The sequence below is a fragment of the Lepeophtheirus salmonis genome, chromosome 11, assembly GCF_016086655.4.
Source record: "Lepeophtheirus salmonis chromosome 11, UVic_Lsal_1.4, whole genome shotgun sequence".
Lineage (NCBI taxonomy): Eukaryota > Metazoa > Arthropoda > Copepoda > Siphonostomatoida > Caligidae > Lepeophtheirus > Lepeophtheirus salmonis.
The window spans coordinates 19792391-19815977 of record NC_052141.2 but is presented as its reverse complement, the minus strand read 5'-3'; the positions used below and the strand labels follow the sequence as shown (position 1 = coordinate 19815977).

The 23587-nt window shown below is 32.7% G+C and overlaps 2 protein-coding genes across 2 annotated transcripts; both read right to left on the bottom strand.

Moving 5' to 3' along the window:
* Positions 1-14872: 14872 nt before the first annotated feature.
* On the bottom strand, positions 14873-17176 carry LOC121126509 (uncharacterized). The gene is made up of 4 exons (XM_040721830.2): positions 16937-17176; positions 16627-16832; positions 16279-16562; positions 14873-16089 (listed from the first exon to the last, which is right to left on the bottom strand). Exons 1-4 carry the CDS (start codon positions 16994-16996, stop codon positions 15257-15259), a joined length of 1383 nt encoding a protein of 460 aa, XP_040577764.1. The 5' UTR covers positions 16997-17176; the 3' UTR covers positions 14873-15256.
* Positions 17177-18154: 978 nt separating this feature from the next.
* Positions 18155-22636, bottom strand: LOC121126506 (uncharacterized). The gene is given in 6 exon segments (XM_071891825.1): positions 18155-18992; positions 19146-19286; positions 19288-19427; positions 19429-20912; positions 20974-21195; positions 22231-22636. Coding segments are annotated over 6 exon segments (2391 nt in total). The 5' UTR covers positions 22250-22636; the 3' UTR covers positions 18155-18607.
* Positions 22637-23587: the final 951 nt, after the last annotated feature.

Below are 23587 nucleotides of genomic sequence, written 5' to 3'. Positions count from 1 at the left end.
ACTGCCTAAGATAATAAAATTCGTTTTTATACTACCAATTACAAATTAACGGGCCCGCTAAAAAACACACCAAATTTACATGCATGGTCATGCCACTATGTGTTCTATCTCTATGCTCTTTCTTATTTAATAGGTCGTCGTGATGTATGCATGTGGGAATCAAAACTCTGCGTGATTATACCAAGTCTCTAGAATTTTCATGACTTAACATGTATTACTTATCTGTAAAACATAACAAAACAATGAATAATCGTCTTCACTCAACTGCATTTTTTGTTCAATTATACCCACAACTAATTGTATATCTTTCGGTTAATTTATCACATACAATCTTGATTACATCTCTAGGCCTTCCTTCAAAAAGAGAAAGCCCGGAAATTGTATTGTCGTACGACGTCAAAGATCTGATTCGAGTTGAACAAATCGAATTTGAAAAGTATGGTTGTAAAAATATGATCTTTTTGTATGTTAAAAAAAGAAGCCGAAAATTAATGTAATCACCTTGACAATTTGAAGAATGTTGGGGAGTAGAGTAAGTTAGCTGTCACTGCGTGTTACTAGATTGCTTGCAATCAATCGTGAAAGGAAGGAAATAAACACGAATCCCAACCCGTATCCAGCAATGGTATAGATAGATAGTAATGGTAATGATTCCGATGTCAATCCTCAATTCTACTCCAAATCCCACATGGGCTTCTGGGGAGTAGACATGATTATATTTTGGCGGATGGCTTGGTTTTTGGATTTTTTTTTTTTTTTAAATCTAAAAATTAAATTTTTCTGAAAAAATTTCAATAATCCATAGCTATTCAAAAATAAATTAAATTTTTGGAAAAAAATCAAAAATACGACAGTTGTTCACAAAAAATTAAATATTATTATTTTTTTTTTAATGTAAAAAGTTAAATTTCAAATACGATTTTTTTATCAAAAATCCATACCTATTTACAGAAAATTAAATTTAAAAAATTAAAAATTAAATTTTTTTCGAAAACAATTTCAAAATTCAACATACATACTCCAAACCCCGCACTTTATATTTGAGCGCACTCATGCTCATTTTTCCGCTCGTACAGGTGTATTTGAATTAGAAAACTCTTTATGATTGCAATTAAGAGTTGAACATATTGCAAGTTCAAGTGTGCCCTACGATTTGTGACAACCATGATTCGTTTAAATAAAAGAGGCCTGTCAAAAAAATTATTTCTCTTTTGATGTGCCTTAGGCACAAAAAGTTTGGGAACCACTGTCTTAGGGGAAATGTTTTTACAAGGTTTCATGAAGAAGCGCCCAATTCAGCCGGATAATTAGCTTGAGCTTGAACAAAGTTTTCTCAAGTTTGAGAACTTATGTATCAATTTACTACATCAAAATATAAGAAAATCGTATTTCATTTGGGAAAATTCGTTTATAAAAAATGAAGATTTCGTAATCTCTAGACAAGAAGGACCTAGCAGTGATTCTGAGGGAAGTGATAGAAGATATCTGAGTCTTCTTAGAGTGGCCACCTACATGATAGGCAAACTCATTAATCAAAACAGCAAAGAGTCAGAGATACACTATGGAAAAACGGTTATCGATTATCTTGAGATATAACTTCAACCGTCTAATCTTGCAATCTTGAAAATGAATCTTTATACCACAAATTTTTGAGTTTATTTCTTATGAAGCAAGGTTAATAGAAATAAAATGTTAGACCATCATGTAATGCGGCTACCTAGAATTGATGTATTGAACCGACTGCTGGGCAAGACAGGCGGATTTTGACAAAACACGCAACCACTTATAGTCCATGACGTCACTATTGCTGTAATTTTCAATTTAATGTATCGTACCGAATGCTTGGAAAGACAAACAGATTTTGACGCAACACGCAACCACTCATCTATTACGACGTCAATATTAAAAGCGTGGTGGAAGTCAAATATCAATCGTATACCCGTTATTGTATAACCTTGTATTTCTGTTAACCTTGGTAGGAAGTAGAAAACGTTTTAAAACGGCGAGCGCACTCTCGCTCTTGCTTGTTATTCAAAACAGTAAGTGTGTTCCCGCTCAAGAATTTTGAATATTTCTCGGGTCGGCGCTCACTAATGCTTTGCATCAGAATAATTATTGACAAATTCCCTGTTTATTTCCTTTCTTCCCCTTCTTTCAGCTGATTGAAGCCCCTCTCCTCCAAACAAAAACATTCCTTATATTGTCAGGGTTACCGCGTTGATTTTTTATTATTTTTAACATACCCAAATACACACGATTTTCACATCTAATTCTTGGGCATTACTCTCCATGAGTATCCTTTACAAGTTTGTTCCTATATTTTTGTTAACAATTAAATTTGTTAGTTATTAAATGTTTATATATTTATTAAAAACCTTCACGTTTTTAATTTATTTTAAAATGCTTATTTTCTTTATTAAAGTATGGCCTTCCACACAATCAGACATTTCATCTACTTTGGTTACCCTTCGAAGCGCCAATTAACCCAATTACTTGAAAGAGTCGTAATCCTTCTCCTCTCCAATATATTCTTAGCTTCACTTCGCGTCCCTACGCCTGACGTAACAAGTATTCCTTATTTATTGAAAGGTAATTTGTATAATTGATCTAAAAGGATCTGCTGCCGCTGTCTCCAATTTCAAGATAGAAAAAGAAAGGATAACGTACCGGCAGACTTGTACCCATAACAGCTTTGGAAAATAAAAAACACTGTTCAGGTTCCAACTACAAAAAAAAATCGGTCTTGTCTAAAGTCATAGTGTTTACAACAATATTCAAAAGTCTAATTAGATACAAGAGTAGATTAATAAATCTTTAACGACAAAAACACATTCTAAATCGGTATGTTAAGTGGATAACTATTTCATAGATAAATATCATTTATCTATGAAATACAAAAAAAGATCTTCATACGTATTTGTTTAGTATCTACGATTATAATTAACACCTAAAAACACGATGCTATTACATATTTCTTATGTTAGATCCTACATCAAAAAGACTCAATTATGAAAGGCTCACTTGACTCATCGTTAAAACATCCTAACTAGAAAAACTTTTAATAACAATGAAGTTTAATAACTTGTCTGGTGTAGCCGTTTGCTAACTGTCATGTATAATGAATTTATTAAGTGTGACACTTTATATTACTAGAAACTTGTAGGCCAGGGGTTCCCAACCAGTGGACCTCGACCCCAAATGGGGTCGAAATACCTATACCATGAGGTCGTAAATTAAGTTAGAGACGAACAATATTTTTTTCAAAAACATTTTATATTTTTTGAAAAAAATATGTTTGTTAAAATGTATATGATACAGTTCTTGTCTGCACCGTTGGGCCTAAGAGGCTGAAACTTTCCATGGGTAACTCTTTTGAACCTGGCCAGGCTAAGACGGGGTGCCAATTTTAAGGGGCTTATTCTATATTCAAAATATATATATTTATTTTTTTTTGAGCTCAAGGAGACTTGATAGGGGATTGAGTAATTAATCTAAAAGTGACGTGCGCCTCAAAAAAACAACTATACAAATAACGACGTTTTTTAAATTTATTCAAAATAAAAAAAGTTAGGGGAAAAAATGAAATCCGTGAAAATATGAGTTTTTATTCTTTTCAGATGCAAAAAAAAAAAAAAAATATATATATATGGATTTTCAATGGAACATTGGATTCGTAGATAAAATGAAATTTGTTTGGAAATTCGTTTGCATATCAATTTGACAAATAAATATTGATATTTAATAAAAATATCTACCGTTTTCTGAATATTTTTTTCTCTTTTTTCGTTATAGATAAATTTTTAATTTAAAAGAAGAAATGTCACAAAACAATGTCTTTGGAATATAAAATTATAGACCTTAACACTACAACTTCTTATTTCCAATTTTCGGAACATTTTAAACATTTATTTCGCAATATTTGGGCCAGTTAAAGAGGGTTATTTTTTTGACAACATTATTTTTCATAACTTTCTTCTTTTTTCTTTTTTTTTTTGCTTTTTTGTACAAAATTAGTGCAAGCAGTTTTTGTAATTTTCTTTGCAAATTTCGAGTTGGCAATTTTATAATAAAAATTAAAGATGGACTTCTCATACAGACATATGGTGGTATGTTATTTGAAGCTTATAACTTTTTTTTGAATGAAGAATAATACGAGGAGGAAGGAATAAATACGCATGGCATCATTGTTTAAATAGTATACATCTTCTTGTATCAAGAACATTATCATCAATTAATATATCAATATTAATATAATATTAGATGGTGATAGTCGATAGATAAATGAATAAAATGTCTACAATAACGTCACCTTCTGTCTGGATTTCTGAAAATGGAGGCCCAGGAATTTGGAAATACTTACCGGCCGAGAAACAGATGGCTTGTCGGATTTGTCGATATAAATGTGTTTTTAGTCCCCTGTCTAGAATTAAACTATTCATAATAATCTCAATCAAATTTCTGGGCCATCACAGCTTTAGAAGGACGATTACCCTTACTTGTCAGCAGGGCCGTACGTCAGTATTGCGCTTTGTCCGCTTCAGCGGACCAAAAAAAAACACCTTACTCAACCGTCCACCAATCATATAGGTATGTAAATATAGATGAATTAAGTCATAATTAATTATTAAAATCTATTATATATATGTAACTTATGACCAACTCATAATAGTACTGAGTCATTATAATAAAATTACATATTTGTAGCACGTCCACCCAAAAGGAAGCTAGATAATTTTTCTCAAAATTGAACATGGAATACATTTTCCAACAAATTATAGTTCATTTAAATGAAAAAATGATTCTGATTAACCCTTTGGAGGCACCACAAATTGTACTTAAAGTAGCCAAAATTCACTGGCACATTTATAGAATTAGTAAATTAATAAATTATATCTCTAAGACAATATTGGGGCCAAATTACGTCAAATAGATAAAACGGAGGTTTTAAACTACAGTTAACACTCTCAGGTATCTCAATTCATCGCAGAAATTTGAATTCAAATCCTGTAATTTACCGTAATATCTCTTTCAAATATTGCCTGTCATTTTATAAATATAAATGATTGAACCTTTGAATATAAAACGCGTTTTCCGCTTCCCGTGATATATTTCTGATAATTAATAAATTACTGCAATTATTTCAAGAGTACTTTACAGCCAAAAATAAAAACAAAGACGCACACAACATTTTTCGTATGGATTTAAAGTACTTCACATTGAGTGGATATTTGAGTTAGATATTACGTTTAACGTTACTGGTTGCAAATGTGAAGTACTTTACAGCCAAAAAAAAAAAAAAAGACGCACACAACATTTTTCGTATGGAGTACTCTTGAAATATTTAAGAGCGTGAGAATTTGTTTCATTGAATACAAGATAAATTAAATTATGACTGCTTAAAAGGGACATAAATAATAGTTATGTACTTTTTAGAGTGGATTGTTGCAGTAATTTATTAATTATCAGAAATGTATCACGGGAAGCGGAAAACGCATTTTAACAGAGAGTTGGTGATTTGTTCTATCTGTCAGAAGGAAATACAGAAGGACAACTTTAATGATCACAAAGTTAAACTCCATAAGAATGACCCCAGCTGCAAGTATCAAGTGAAAATTGATCATAAGAAGCAGACAACATTGAACTTTGCTGTTAAGAAAACTTCCTCTGCTACATCCTCATCCTCAGTCACTGCCTCCTCCTGTCCCGATGACCCTGCTCCAGTTGAGGCCTTACTGCCTGAACCAAGATCTGAAAAGTCCATTTCTGCTGAAGAGAAAGTTACTGCAGACACAGAAAATAATGGCGACTCATCAAATTACCCCAGCGGACGGATTTCTCGTGGAATAAGACTTCCTAATCTCGATATCAGACCAATCTTCTCTCCCGAGCAGCTCTCTGTAGTCAACAACAACAATATTCCCTCTGCAGAGGACTCTGAGACTAGCGACAATGTCCAGGGAGGTGAGAAGAGCAAGACTGAGGAGATGGAGTTTGTGGACGGAGGCCCAGAGTACCCTGTCGTCTTCACGAGCCAGCTGGGTGACCCGATACTTACCGGGCGGGAGCCAAAGCGGAAGGACATCCAGACCAGAACCAGAGTGGAGACTGAGCAGGAAACTGTGCCTAAAGTCTAGAGAGATCATCATCCTCTACAGCCCAAGTTGAGAGAATTTTCAGCATATTTAGAGTCATTCCCACCAAATTACAATCAAAGTTATCAGTTAAAAGTATAAAATATCTAACAGTAAGTATTCATTTTTTTTAAATCTAATCATAAAATATGATTCCATTTTAGCTAAAAATATAAATAATTGGGATAGACAACTCAAAAAAGGCAAAAACAACTGCTTAAATAGTCACAACAACGGGGGTAATAGCTTTGGATGGTTCACAACTAGTTTGTCTGAGGAGTCTTATTTTTATATCTAAGATAAGTAATTAAGGTTTAAAATTTGACTGCATGGATTCACTTTTTTTTTTTTTAGATAAACATGAAATAAATGAAAGTGGGATTCTAAAAGCTGTTCGTACTAAGATTGGAAGAAGATATGGATTTAAATCTAACATTATTTTATGATTTTGACATTTACTTTATTATTAATAATTACTTAGATCTCATTCGTTGAGATATATCTATCATGAGCACAATTGTATATAGCAACTTCTACATTAGGAAAAAAGGGTGATGATCTTTTTGATTAAACTCCACGTCTGTCTTGTGTTTTGCAACCTAAAGTTATGACGTATTTAACTGAATTCCGATGCCAGACTTAGAAAATATTATTTGGATCAATCTATTATTTTAATATTCTGTATTTATAATTTATTGTTATTATTAGTTGTATGATTATAATTGTTTAATTTTGTATATTTAACATAAATGTATGATGGTTTATTTTCTAGTATGTAGATTATATTTAAGTTAAGCCTTCTTTTATAACTTGGAACTTCAAATATATATCGAAATACTCTACTTTGTTGTTTCATTAGTTATTATTTTGAGAATATGGTTCATAATGATGTCATGTGATGATATATCTTCATTCAACATTTTGCTAATAAATACTTTGTTATACCCTCAAAAATCATAATAAAGCTGGCAGCTGATAATCACATCAGTATTTTAAACAATGATACCATAAGTCTTTCTCCCCCCCCCCTTCTCCTTGCACGCGTTTTTCTCTACAATATTATCAACTTTACATATGGTATGAAATTCTACAACCCAGTCAACCCGTTGATAGGGATCTCTGCCAACAACAATTGGCCGATTTAAACTATGCTATACGCCAAAAACGGCCAAAATATGATGCCAACCAACACACGGTAAATTTCCTTGATGACAGCACAGCACTGCATCTCTTTATAGCCACCCACCAGCTTGTTGTATCGTACAACTGGGAACATCTTACTCATGCGGCTTACTCGCCAGACCTGGCGCCTTCCGATTATCACTTGTTTGTATAGATGGCCCACGCACTCAATGGTTTACGCTTTGATTGGCAAGTTGAAGCCAAAAAATGGATCGATGGCTGGTTTACTGCCAAAGACGAAGAATTTTTTGGAAAGGCAACAATAAATTGCCTGAAAGATGGGGACTAGAGACGGTACATTCTTTGAAAATTTAATTTGTAACCATTTCTTCACCATAAACATTCAAAAAAATTTAAAAAAAGTCTCATTTTATAGGCACATACATGGTATTCATTGCTGAAGTAAAGTATTTTTTTATTCTTAAAGCCATTCGATGAAGTTTCATAAAGAATTTTCGGAAATTAGACCATTTTTTGTAATAAAAATATCAACTTTGAGCCCCCAAGATGGCGTCTCCTTCAAATATGATGCAATGTATGACTTCAGTGCTTTATTCGGAATTGGACTTTAGTCTTTATTTCCCTCATCTCTCACAACTTCAAACATTCTAATTAATTTTAATTTTACGTGCTTTTTACACACCGAATTTGCTTACGATCTACAACACTAACTCTCACTCAATGACCACGTTTTGAAGAAATTAATTGATATTATAAGTGTTTACATACAAAGTATATGTGAATGTTCTAATTCAAACAAAAAGGTGCTTAATCATGAATAAGCCATGAAAAACAACTATTTTTTATTTACACTTGTCTTGTTTTTGTTATGATGAATTTTGATAATTGAAGAGGCACGTTAATTCCTAGAACTTAAGAGGGGTTACAGAGAAATAAATAGCTTGATTCTAGTGGCAGCAGTAAAAGTTTCCACCAGAAACATGTTTGACAAATGATTTCGCCATCGTGTTCCATTTTTCATGGCAATTCGAATGGTCAAATTTAAGACAATTAAAGATTTCTTCATTCGAAGAAAGATAAAGACAATGTTAGTGAGCTGACGACTGGGAAAGCTTACAGATATGTCCACAAATCATTCATGTCAGCCCCTAACACAACTTTGCCGCCAAAATGGTTCCAATATGGACTTGCACTCCCCTCCCTATATACGAACAAAGAAAACATTCTCTGCTTCTTTTGTATGACCTCAGTAGAAATCCCATTTAATCTTCTCACTTTAGAAAAGTACGGATAGAAACACTCACCCACGGCCTGGCTTGTCACTCCCTCCATTGGAGGACAATTCGAATATAAAGTGTAAGCAACACTTATTAAAATTATTTTGCTACACGGCGTTACCTCGCTAACACAAAAATATCCTATGTATTTTGTTGTCAGGTGTCGATTCCTTCCTCTGACTTGTTATATCATTTCATAATTTACTCTAATTGGCTATGTTATTACAAGTGTGAAAAAATATCATATAGAAGTACGAATGTGTACCTAACGAATGACAATATTAAAAAAAAAAAAAAATATTATATTACATTATCGAATAAATTACCATGTTGGATTTTAATATCATGAAATATAAATGCAATGTTAATATAAATACAAGGTTATGACATCATGTAATTGGGCCTGACAGAATTTTTAATTTGATGTAACGTACCGAATGCTGGGCAACACATAACAATTTTGATGTCATAGAGTATAATAGCAGTACTCTAACTGTAGCAGTCAAGGAAGGCGATACATAGCTACTTTTGATAAAGGGAATACTCTTTGACGTCACTATTAGAAAGCACGGTGGAAGTCAAACATCAGTCGGAAAAACCTGTTGGTATAACCTTGTATTTCTATTAACCTTGAGGCATATGGAATTCATTTTAAAAATTTAGTGAAATAATATAACAATGAGAGTCTGGGAGTTCTTAAGAAATAAATAGGAGTTGGTATGATTGATTTATTAACGTAACTACGAGATGATTTTGGGCTTTTTATCGTTGTTGTTTTTTGTTTTTTGAGAAAGGTTTTCGTGATACAATAAAGGTAAAGACGTGGCTAATGTACACCTACAGATCTAAAGAAAATCCCCATTCCAGTTATAACTAAGGCGATGATTGAACGTTTCATGAACTCTATAGATGAATGAATTTTATTTTTAAACAATTGTACATATGTCTTTTAACAAGATAGAAAAATAAAAGTGTCTCTAATGTTATATTCAACCGTAATCCTTTGCAAAACAAATGTTTCTCTGTTTTATTAAATGGATCTATTGTATTTTTTTTTTACATCATTCTAAATTATGATAATCATTTTAAATAGTTTAATATATGCTTATATTCTTTTATACTATGTACCCAGATCCTTATATTTATTTAATAATAGTAATAAAATAAACACAGGAGCGTCCGGAGGGGTGGCTCTAGCCCACTCCCAAATTATCAATATATACATATTTAAAAAATCTGTGAATAGCTATTGATTTTTGAAAAAAAAATCCAGAAAGTTTCATATTTGAAATTTCATTTTTCAATTTTTTTTTTTGTGAGCAGCTGTAAAGTTTTGAATTTTTTAAATTCAATTTTTTTTTGTGGTACAACTATGCATTTTTGAAATTGTTTTCCAAAAAATTTAATTTTTTTTGAAATTTTTTGTCAATAGTCATGGATTTTTGATTTTTTTTTCTTCCAAAAACTATGTCCTCCCTAAAATATAATCCTATTTACGCCCCTGAAACATTATAATTCCCAATTATCCAGCTACTACAAGGTGTAATAAATACCAACAGCTCAAACAAGGGCGTACTCTTTGATAGCAAGTCAGGGAAGTTTGTCAGCTCCTGAGTAATAAATAAGCTCTCTTCCATCCAAGCCAGATTTTTTCATTCTAAAATGATGTTGACTTCAACTGTAAATAAGGAAATCAAAGTCCAAAGGAGATGAATGGAAACCAATACTTTTTTTTGCAGGTACTCATGCCACCCTGGCGGTTGCCCAAATTGCTCATATCAGGATCTTCCCTTCATTACGAGATTACTGATGCAATCATTGAAAATAATTGTATCAGAAAAATTCAATATTGTCTAATGATTGTATCAGCCAAATTTCATTTTATTCCGACCAAAAATATTTATTTTTTTAAAATATAAAACTGATATTTTAATACCACCATCAATTTTTGGACATACTGTATATTTCAATTCATATATATTTATTTGCAATGCATTTTTAAAATAGTTTATAACAAAGATAGGCAATAATGCATACATCATTTTGCTGAAGTTAAGACTAAGACGACCGATTCAATAATGAGTAAAAAAAAAAATTTTTAAAAAGAGCACACGCTACAACCGTTTTTCCTTTTCTAATTGAAACGTAGTTTTTTCGTTACAAACATGTCAACTCTAGTTATCATGCACTTTTACAACGTTTTATACCTAAGATAGACCATAATGCATACTTCAAACGTGTCCTATTAAATAATAAAATATTGAAAAAAATGAAGAATGAGCAACAATCGTTTTTCCGTTTTTCTTTTTTAATCGTAGTTTTTTCATTACAAACTACTCAACTCCAAAGTTATTATAATTACAAGGTTTTACCATAGCGCGTGTACGACTGATGTTTGACTTCCACTACGCCTTTGATATTGACGTCATAGTAGATGAGTGGTTGCGTGTTTCGTCAAAATCTGTTTTTCTTGCCAAACAGTCGGTACAATATATTAAATTGAAAATTATAGCAATAGTGACGTCATATACTATGAGTGGTTGCGTGTTTTGTCAAAATACGCCTGTATTGCACAGCAATCGGTAATACATCAGATTGAAAATTCTTGCAAGTCCATTTACTATTAACCTTGCACAACAACTCTAGTTATTACTTAATACGGGGTACGACAACAATCATTTATCCCACGGACCCCAAACAAGTTTTTAATTATAACATTATTTTTTTTTGTTTAATAATGTTATCCCACTTTCGTATTTTCTGGGGTTTTTTTCATTTTTTTAGTTTCTGTATTTTTTTTGGCGGCTGTAAATTCCTCGTTTCATGTCATGGTTATTTCATAATTCATTCTTTATGATACCATATAATACCTGAATACAAGTTATAATTTATTAATTAACAATAGAATTTCAACAAAATTACTACTATATATGTAGATTATTGTCTCAGCTCTCTTGATCATTAATGTAGCAGCCCTTAGCCGCAATGATGGTTTCCATACGGGGGTGGAAGGTCTGGCATCTGCTGCGGTTGTAGTCCTCTGTCAAGGCGTCCCAGTGCTGACTGACAATGGCTTAGAGGATCTCGGTGCTTGGATGATGGACACTTCCCCTCGACATGCACCCAAAAGGTGTAGTCGAGGGGATTAGCATCAGGGCTCTAAGGTGCAAATAGTGTCAAAAAAGAGTACAAAAGAATTCCAAAGGCCCAATTAAAACTCCTTCAAGAGAGTCTATTAACGGAGGAGATGGGTTTATTGCTAGTGTGAAAAGTGGTCCCTTTAACCTCACAGGGATCTTTCCACCAACTTTTTTGATATCTCTCTAGACAGTCTGTTGTGAAATCTTGAGATCTCTTAGATGGTCCCTCTTGAGGGAATGGGCCTGGGCTGTTTTTTATTATCATCCGGCTCCAGTTCGTCAATTTTTGACAGAGCCCTTCTTCTTCTCCAACATTTTGAACTTTCTGACAGTGTAGACTAGAGACGCCCAACTGCTTGGAGTGCGCTAATGGAAATTCGTCGATTACGTTCAAGTGTCATTTTTTCGACTTCTACTTAGGCTAGAGAGCTCAACTTTGTTTTGTTTTGTAACTAATTGGTTATGCTTTAAAAAATCGAAAGATGAATTAATTTCAATAACTCAACCTTCATTAATTAGAGAATGAGTAAGTGTTCATAATTCAATGGACCAGTCAGTACAATCACCAAGCACCTTAACTCACGGAATCCAAATATTTACCAGGATCCCGCAATTTAAATATTTATTTCTCCGAGAAATGAGAAACCCAAATGATTAATAAATCCTACATGACTACATAATTATATAGATTATTGGCAGTTGTTATTCTTGTAATCTAGGGTATAAGGCAAAGCATTGGAGATAACGAAATACTTGTTTATAATCTGAATCTATTAATAGTATTTTTATCTCGCCTTGGATTTGAAAAGTTAGTTTTTATGACCGGTATAATCCAGATTTTCTTAAGTAATATAAATAACATGTAGTTTATAGAGTTTGAATTCTTCTCGTCGTTTAAACATGATAATTCATATTATATAGAGGTGTATAAAATATGTACTACATATCGGGATTTGCTTCTGAGGAGGATTTTTATTTTCCCAAGTTGTACAATTATTATTTGATTCTTGAGAAGGTAAGTGTAAATTAAATAGAAAAGGAAGTTATGTTATGAAAATATGCATATGAGAAAATATATACTTAAAAAATCATACAATCTCGTTAATATCAGGAGTGTCCGCAGGATTATATATGTTTTTTTTTTCTTTTAAAGAAAATCTGCGAATTAAAATTTCAAAAATCCATAGCTATTTACATAAAAATTCAAAGTAAAATAATTTGGAAAAAAAATTTCAAATATTATTGTTTATTTTTGTATTGTTGAATTTTTTTTTCTAAAATCCATAGTACATTTTCTGGTAAGTAATTACAAAAATTCACAATTTTTCAATACAAATTAAATTTTTTGGAAAAAAAATCTAAAATCCATTGGTATTCAGAGAATATTAATTTTTTTTCTCTGCTGCATAATTAGTCCAAATCATCTTCTTTGCGAAAAGAAATATTTTTTTTTTAAATTGCACCTTATTTTCTCGTAAAATATTATCCGACCCAAAAAAATCCTTATTGGGGAGGGGGAGCTACAGCCTTTGCAAACGTTCTCTACAGACATTGAGAGTCTATCCTAGGATATAATTAGAGTTATATTAAATATGAACTCGAATGCATGCAATACTTTTTTCAAGAAATACATCGGCTAACATAAACCATCAAAGATGAAAATCCAGAATAGAATGGCCATGTTAAAAAAAGAAACACAAAAAAATCAGCATGGTAACCCTGACAATTTGAAGAATTTTTTGGAGAAGATAAAGAATAATCGACTGTGACAAGTGAGGAAGGAAAAAAGGATATAAAAATGACATTTGCTAGTATTACTCCGATGTCGATCATCCATTACACTCTGAGTCCAACAAGGACTACAATTATATATCCGCAACAAATCCTCAGGGTTACGCACCTTCATTTAGAGCGCACGCGCATGTTCAAACAGGTTTTGAAAATAATTGAATCTATTTAGGAAAGGATTTTCACTACTCAAGAATTAAAAAATAATGACAGCTGCTAAGGAAAATAAAATTCGTACTTCATACTACTAATTATAAATTAACGGGCCAGCTATCATGTGTGTAAACAGTGATGAAAATGCAGTGTATTTATTAGCTGACCCTTTTCTTTGAAATTGCTAATCTAAATTATGAATTTTCTTTTCCTTAGCAGTTGTCATTATAATTTAATTTCATTGATTGAATTATATTTAAAACCTAATTGAATATTCGTGTGTGCTCCTAAAAGATGGTGCGTAACCCTGAGGATTTGTTTCGGATATATAATTGTAAGTCCTTGTTGGACTCAGAGTGTAATGAAGGATCAACATCGGAGTAATTCTAGCAAATGTCCTTGTTTATATCCTTTTTTCCTTCCTCCCTTGTCACAGCTGATTGTAGCTGATCTAATGAAACGTCATGACAATTATTAATTCTTTATTCAGAAAATGACCGATATTTTAGTTAAATAACCATTTTTATGTGTCAAATTTATATGCAAACGAATTTACAGGCAAGTTTCTACAAACTTTATTTTATCTACAAATCCAATATATTTTTTGAAATCCATTTGTTTGCAGCGGGGAAAAAACCGAAAGATGATTTTCCCCCGATTTCTTTTTTATTCACCTTAACTTTTTTTATTTTGAATAAATTTAGAAAGCCTAGTTATTCTTATAGTTGTTTTTCAGACGCCAGTCACTCTTTGATTTATAACTCAACTCCTTATATCCAGTCTCCTTGTGTATTGGATATATAATAAGCCCCCTTATATAAACCAAAAAAAAAAAAAAAAAAAAATGGCACCCCCATCTAAGTCTGACAAGATTCAAAAGTGGTAGCTATGCAAAAGTTCAGCCTCCTCGGTTAAATGGTCTAGTCACCTTAGGCACCTACTAAAGACCACATAAATTCTATTTTATACATATTACAGATAAATAATCATATGTATGAGCTTGAATTTAAGGAAGATTATTCAAACTTCAGAATATATCCATAAGAACTATATAAATTATAATCAAAAGATAAAGTTCTGATAACAATAAACTGAGTTTATGTATGTTTTTCGTAGTAATTGAACTTTGGAATTTTAAAGAATATGAGCTTTGCATGTTATCATGAACAATATCATAAAAGTGACAAACAATTAATTATCATCAAAATATTATGCATAAGAAACATATTAGAGCTGTAAATGCTATGAAATAATACTTATTATTTATTTTCAGGGGTTTAACAGATAAAAATAAAATGTAAATTAAGTAGAAACTCTCAGTAAACACAAATTATGGATAATATTTTTGTAACATATTTTCTGACAACAATTTAGAAAATTAATCAATTATATTTTTACGTTAAGGGTAAAGGGGTGTTGACATATTCATCATGAACAAAACTCTAGTTATTTATAATTCTAATAAATAAGTAATTGAATTCCCTAAAGTAATTATAATCAAGAATCTCAATAGTATGTAATTATACAAATTGATTAGAATGCTTCATATATATACTCATATTTTATAAAAAATAAGGGCACAGTATGGCAGGTTGTTAGCCTATAGATGGGCAATCATTCCTGTTCAAGAATAGTATGTTTTTTCTTTTTTTATGTTCCAAAAGTCTAAGCAGGCCACAGATCTTTCCCTGGAGCCAGTGATGAGCAATGTTGGCTCAAGGATAAGTGAAGTTACATGTCCACGGTGCGGATAAAAGGAACGATGAGCTAAAATCTCAACGGGAGCTCTTCCCTCAACATTACTCCCACTACGTATTTTCATTAAAATCCCACTCAAATACTCATTAATTTCTTTAAAAATATAACTCATGTCCCATACACGAACAAATCCTCCAAAATCCCCTGATACGAGTCGAGATTCATTAACAGCTAAACTCCGAATAAAATCCCTATGCCCAACAAGAACAGCTAAACAATAGCCATGGTTAACATTCCAAATGCGGAGATAGCTGTCATAGCTACCAGATACGGCAAGAGAGCCTTCGGATTGAGGTAGAAAGCGTATCCCTGTTACACCCTGTGTATGACCTCTGAGCGCTCTTAGTTCCTTCCCATCAATTGTTCGAACTAAAATCACTCCATCATCACGACCCTCAAGTAGCGTTGAGTAATTTAAGTCTAATGAGGATATTTGTCTTCCTGGATCCACAATCGTACGTAATAAATGAAAACATGAATCTTCGACGTATTTTTCATCATACTGAAAAAGAAAAATGGTTCCATCCAAGGAACAAGCTGCCAGATATGGATCACAGGTTCTACAGTCCCAAACAGAATCACTATTTAGTCTAATGGCCTTGACAAGCGTCCAGTCTTTTTCATTCCATATTTTTATATTACCATCATAGGAACCCGTGACCACATATCTTTTCATCCATCGAGCCAATGTCTTTACTCCTGAAAATCCAAGTTAAAAACAAACATTGTATAATATAATAAATATACATAAAAAAGTTAAGTACATAAAATTGTCACTTATCAAAGCCTGATTAAACAAATACAGTAATCATTGCTTGTACATGCTTCCCGCGAGTGATACATGGGACTTTTCCCAACAATGTGTACAGTCACAATGAATACATTTACCTTTCGTATGACAACTAATATTCTTAATGATTTTAAAGCCAGAGCTATAAGAAAGCTCTCTTATTTGAATTTCTCCATCGTTCAGACCAATGACCAATGACTTTTGATCCTCGGAGCACAAAATACTCAATACAAAACTTTTAACAAATATTTTAATCTCTTTCGGCTCTGCAGTTCTCCATGACCGGTTTAACGTATGAATTTTTGAGAATGAGAGTTGAGGATCGTATTGATATTCTTCTCCTACTTCCGACTTTAGGAATTTCATTAAATCCGCATTGTCGCTATGTTATGAAATATGTTAATAATTTAACATATAATTATTATTTTAAAAATAGACCAATATACCATAAAATGTGCTTGAGCCGTCGTCTCCAATGAGATCCTTCCTCAATGTACGTGTGCCATGACTTGCATACTAATTGAGAACTCAATAAATCACTGATTCGTAGTAATAAAAGAATGTCCTCCACAATGTTACAAAGTCCAAAATCCCGTAATTTGGACAGAATATCAAAAGATGTCGACATTTCAATATATACCTTGTCATTCGACTAAATAGAGAGAATTTAAATGCAATAATTATCAATCATTATTCATCAACAATATAATATTAAAATAATAGAAATGGAACACTGCCAATTATAATATACGTAACTTTTAGGGGCACAATGACGTCATTCTGAGCTGTCACACACACAGTAAGAGTACGTTTCATATTAGTTCTTTAATTTTTCTCTCTCTTGCTGCTCAATTGATTTTTAATTATATGTTTAATTATATTTTATTCTTATTGTACTAACAGTACGGGAAAAATGATTTAAATTAATTATAAAAAGACCTTAATCTAAAAATTGACAATTTATATGTTTACAAATGATCTCAAAAATATAACACTGTTATATAGTGAGAAAAATAGGACGGAACTTTTCTTTTAAACCACGCAACCTTTTAAAGGTAGTAATAGTATTCTATTATTTTATAGATCTTTATTTAATTGAATAATTGACTATTAATTTAAAAATGTATACAAAAGTCGTATTGTATTTTAATTTAATAATTTTAATACTGTTATTTATTCAGCAAATGCATAAATTTATACATGAATTTCTCCACATTTTCCTGAAGTAAAAGGACAGTTGTGGTATGTCAAAATAAAAATAATCTTAAACAAAAATCAAGAACATATAGAGGAAATCCCAATATACTTCATTAATATATATCCGTTATTTCATAGACGTATTTGAGTCAATTGCAGGCTTATTATTCAAAGAATTTCTTATTCTTTTAATGTAACGAACAACTATGCCGTCTTAAAGTACAATTTGCGACATTTACCAATTATTAATAAGACTAATTTGTTGATAGAAATGATATAGAAATTTATATGTTGTGTAAAAATTGCAACTTGCATACGCAAATTGTACTAGTTGCAAAGCAAAAGTGAGATGAATAATTTAAAATGAAGGATTCATATTACTTGGGATAAAGATAATGCAATAATTGAATATTCCATGGATGATCGATATATTAATGATGTCATTTTTGGCTATTTTAATACAAAATTACTAAAATATAAGTACTCTGAGGTACATATTAAAGACAAATGCCCCCAGTTCTTTTACTCATAAATACATAATAACCATGTAATTATAATAGATAAAAATGAAAGGATAGTATCAATTAATAAAAAGTAACTAGGAGCAACAATTATGCATTTTACGACGAATAAATTGTTACTTGTACAAAACATATATATGATAAAAAAATGTTGTGTGGGCTTGAGTTTCCCCTGCCCAAATGGGCTATCTACACACACTACTTACCGAGATTATGCCATGTAATCGATTAAAATGTAAATAAATAAATGATGTTGTTTATGTTTCGAGCAAAACGGAGTATATTTATAGCGTTAAAGGTAGGGATCCAGTTTGGACTATTTCAACTGAACACAATAGTAGTTAGACGAAATGAAGTAAAGATATATTAAAATTTAATATAAGTAGATATAATGACTCTATTAACACATAAAATTTTAAAAATAACAACACTAATTGAATAAATAAATTGATGACTTATTCGATGAAAAAATATAAAAAGTATCATTTAAACACATGGTACGAAACGTTTTGCAGTGCAAATTTTGTGCTTGCCCCTTTTTTTTTTTGTTTTGTTTTGTTAGAATGTTTCTTTCGACAAAAAAATAAAAAGAAGAAGGAATAGTTTGTAAGTTTCACCACACCAAAATTGAGTCCAGACTCCCAACTCCTCATTTCCTCATGTCAATGAAATTAAAAATACATAGTATGAAAAGCAGAAACTTTTTATTTCATGTCGTCAATTTAGCAGGAAGATATCCACTCTTTGCTCCAAGTACTTTAGCTGTAGTGTCAGGAAAGCAGTTCCATGGCTCTTCAAGAGCCTCAACTTCACCTTCTTCTGTAACATGAATAGGATAGGGAAGCATGTGTACATCCGAAAATTCAGGATCATCCTTCGTATAAAGCTCCCAAAAAGAAGACGTCACTTCACGAACTTTTTCCAGACACTCGGAGGACTGAGGGTTGAGGTATGCTTCATCATGCCCACCTAGATGAGCAGACCAAAGAGCCATGCGGTATTTGTGAACACCACCCCGAGGGGAATCATCGTTTATATGATCTGGTTGAAATGCCCCTATAGCGATTTCAGAATCTCGATTGCCACCAAGAGATCTTAAAAAACAAAAATATTAAGTGTTAATTATTAACCAACAATGATAATTTTAAAAACTCTAGAAGCAACATGACTTGAGTCATAAAATCCAAGGTAATAAATGAGTATATATGTACAAACATCAAGGTGGGAGGAAATAAACAAGAAATTACCTTTGATTAATATTCGCAGAGCCCACTAAAACATAGTCATCATCTACAATTGTCATTTTACTATGAACGTAAATAGAATGCCTCATAGAGTTTCGAACCAATTCAGGCTCTGTTCCCGGATCTGGGTCAGAAAAATTCACAAGGGAATCCCTCAGTAGATTCTCTTTTACCAAGACAATAGAAATTCAAATAATCTGTAGGATGTGACTTTCTTTGACCGTCCTCTTGAATAGCAAGGGCAATTCTACGGTACATCATTTGCATTGTGCGATATTGCCAAAAAAAGTATTTCTTGAGTAGCATCCGATGTAGGGATTCCTTCAGGGAACATGGGAATAAGAATATAAGCCTTGAATTCTTTTCCCTCTCGGATGTTTTCTATAATTTTCTCAGTTATTTCACATGGTATAACATGTGGAGAAAGGGTTTTTCGATCATTAAGCCACGCATATGAACTTCCTATAAAGTACTGATTCTCAAAATATAGAAATCGTTTTGCCAAGCGGATTTGTATGACCATGTTACGTAGAATGGAGTTTTCGACGAGGCGGCCACCCTTAGAATGAAGATATTTCTGACCCTCGAAATCAAAGACGCACGCATCTGAGGTTATAGAGCGGAAAAGTTGAACAGTCCATGATCCCCCTTCGGACTCAGGTACCTCACATTCAGTATCCCTATCTATAGCGTCATCTTCAATGTGATACAAGTCATGAATGTGATAGTCAGCTTGACGTCTCCATCGTTCCTCAAAATTTTTCATAACATCAAGAGCACCAGGACCTTCAACTTTTGCATGACAGTCATGCCATGGCTCTCGAGGACCCAACTCCTTTGAAACCCCAGTAATACAGTTATTATAAAAATCGTCAGAGTTTTTGGGGCCACAGATGGTATTATATAAGGGAAACTCTGGGGAGTCATATCTACCGTCCGTGATATCAAGACCCCCCACAAAGGCAATGATTCTTCTCTTTTCAGCGTCATTTATTTTTTCAGCGTCATTTATTTTTTCAGCGTCATTTATTGGATCCGCGTCACAAATAATAGTCTTTTGATGATGAGTATAACAGGAACTAACAAATTCAGAGGCAAGAAGTGATTCAAACTTAACCCTTGCAACAGCCAAACACTTTACTGCAGTATCCTCAAAATATAACCGGGTTTCTTCATCATGTGTTCCCATTAGACCAGGATTCTCCTCACTACTTAATTTTTCATTCCATATCAAGATTAGTACTTTCACTCCTTCATCTGCTTTACGTTTTAATAATTCTCCGACATTAGAGTCTCCATCTGGATCAATTTCGTTGTTATCTCTAACCAATTTAATGGATGTAGCAACACTCCAACCCGTAATATAAATAAACTTTTGAGCATCCCGAATGGCTTTATACACATCAATCCATGCACGAGGAGGTATGTACTCTTGTTCTCCAGCACAGTCCATTAGCCCATTGAAGACGGGTAAGAGTGGAGTATCAGCATCTTGATAAAGTGTAACACGATTTCCACTTCTAGGAAGGAAATAGCTTTCTTGTACCCCCTTGGATTCCTCATTCAAAGTTTCTTTTGGCATATAGGTTATTGACATATGAAGAGAGCCGCCATTGTTATTACTATTCATTAAGTCAAACCATCCCGAAATAACTCCTTGATCAATCAAATCCTGAATACGAATAAAAGTTGAGGCAACTAGTACAGCACCAATATGTTCTTTATCCTTGAGATCAATACGCAACGAGGAGGCGTGATGACATACCAAAACTAGAAGAAGAAAGAATCCCTGTTTTAACCATCATAGAGTAATAATAAAAACCAGACTCACTAGAAAAGTTTTCATTCCACCTAGGATTCAAAGAATTAGGAACATATTTGGTTTTGAAAATCGTGGACTCTCCTAAAGACCCACTCACATAAGCATCCGTTTTATCCTTACGATCAATATTGAAAAAAGTTGTGTCTGTATCCGGAAGGCCACTCGCCTCTATGATATTCACGGTAAGTAGTCCATGAAGGAAAGGCTTTTTATGATCCTCCAGATCATCCTCTGAAATGAAAATAAAATAATTAAAGCATGTGTTGAATAGGGGACAACGCTGTGTGTAAGGGAGTAACCTAGGTCATCTTTTTCAGATTTGCAACAACACGACAGCTTCTTCCCCATTCTTTGCACGAATTATTAGACGTGTAAGGATTGTTTTTAAGGATATGCATGTATGATTCTGCTAGTGACAATCACGGAACATAAATACCATTCACATAGAGCAGAAACACAGCTATTTTTAATCATGAGTAGAGTATATCACGACAAGTCATAAGTAAATCTTTTAATGAATTGAACACACACACTTTAAGAGGAAGATGGAGCGCATGATGGGCTTGGCTCATGATATTATTTTAGTATTATTACATAGTAAATCTATAGTCATACTCATATATTGGAGAAGGCAGGGAAGGAAAGAAGAAGAAACGGGTTTGAATAGAATTCAGGCTGAATCGTCTATTATGTATACCTATTTTATAGTATTGAAAGCTCTCTCTCAACGTACTAAAAAAAACTTATACCGACGTCACAGAGCTATATTATATATATTCCACAAAATTAATAGAGGAATGCCCAGATTCGACTCTACTCCTTTTTCATGTCATCTAACAAGAGAAATACCTGACACTGACATGGCACCATTCAACAGGTATAAGTGCATTTGGCAATGACATTGCTTCAGTCCCCGAATGTTTAGATAGAAGAACATAATATTTACCTTCGAAAAAAACCTTTTGTACATGACTGGAGGCTCTATGGAATAGTTTCTTCAAAAAAGACATTGGACAAAAATTGCCATTCAGCACACAGCTTCACTAATGTGTGTACCTCACTCAATCTGATAAATTGATCAAAAATTGCGATAATAAGATATGAGTTATAACTGCTAATCGAAAACTTAGGAAATATAAACTATGGGGGACACCTATGGTGGCTTGAATGGCCAATGTGTGTTGTGCCAAAGCCAAGGTACAACAACATACTGATATTATGATCAGATGATGACGATGAGAGGTGACACAATGATTAAAAACTTACCATCACAGGACCAAAACATTCTCTTGGTGACTTCTGAGTGACGAAATGTGTTTGTAATTACTCAGCTCCCGGGGGTTTAGGAAGAAATCCTTTGGAGATTATTATTATTTATTAATATTGGTGTTATAGTGGTGTATTTCTTTCTCTATGGTGGTTGGCCTGCCCAACACGAGTAGGTACATTGCCCATTGGCCAACTGCGGAATAGCTCCCTCTTTAATCTCTCTTCAAGTTATCTTCTCTCAGCTCACCGAGGACAATAAGGGATTTAATTCTTAGAAGGAAAAATGAATCAGTGTTTCTGCTTTGATCTGGAGGAATCGTACGTTTATATACCTAATAGTAATAGTAAATTAAAAAGATAACAAATTCCCTCTTTGATTCACTATACTGTACATTTACGTAATGAAGCAATGATAGAGCGTTTTTATCAGACGTGAGCATTGTTGATTTTGGGCCTAAACAACGTAGTTGTATAACAAAAGCAAACCTTTTTTCTTTAATGTTAAGGAAAATAGTTAACTATTGGACCATGTGCAATGGGACCAACAAATAAAATAACTTAAACCTTTACCTTCTATTGCCTAGTTTATTGTATTTCTGACCTTACAATGTTTTCAAAATATGATATTAAATCCTTATCAATCCAATTTCCATAGTGTATATACAAATTAACTGTTACAATGGAAATAATAAGATAATTGTCTCAAATTATCCTGCTCTTCTCGTCCCTAATCGATCTAAAAATAAATATAATTGTACAAATCTAGCCACTTCAGAGGGATTTGTAATGCCTATTACTTTGATTTAGTTCAAATATCATAAGCATCAAGTATTATTTATTGCAGATCTTCATTCTTTTTTTAATTCTTAAAGCCCTTTGATGAACTTGCATCAATAACTATTTCAAATTTGTTCATTTTATATAGTACAAGTATTAAGTATGAGTCCCCAAAATCAATTATGATGCAATGTATCGCCTGTGTGAGAATACAATTGGGATCAACTTCAACATTTTTCAACAATTTCTTCCCATTATGATGTTTGATACTCCAGTAGTTACTCAATAGGAATCAAGGGTCCCCTTGAGCCCTTTAGTCAAGGTTGTGCCCTTAGCGGTTCCGGTTCGGATATTGCTTATCGGTCTCGGTTTTTGTGCTTTTGTTCCTATATAGAATATATAAATAAAATATATATTAAAAAGACTAAATTAACTTTAAGAGTTTTTTTTTGCAATTGCACGAAGTGTTTCAAATGATTTTTTTACGTTGCTAGGGTGATACAATTGTATCTGAGCTTCAAAAAGTCAATAGCTTCTTATGGATCTGGAAAAGGGGTTTCAGGCACCAAACAGTATA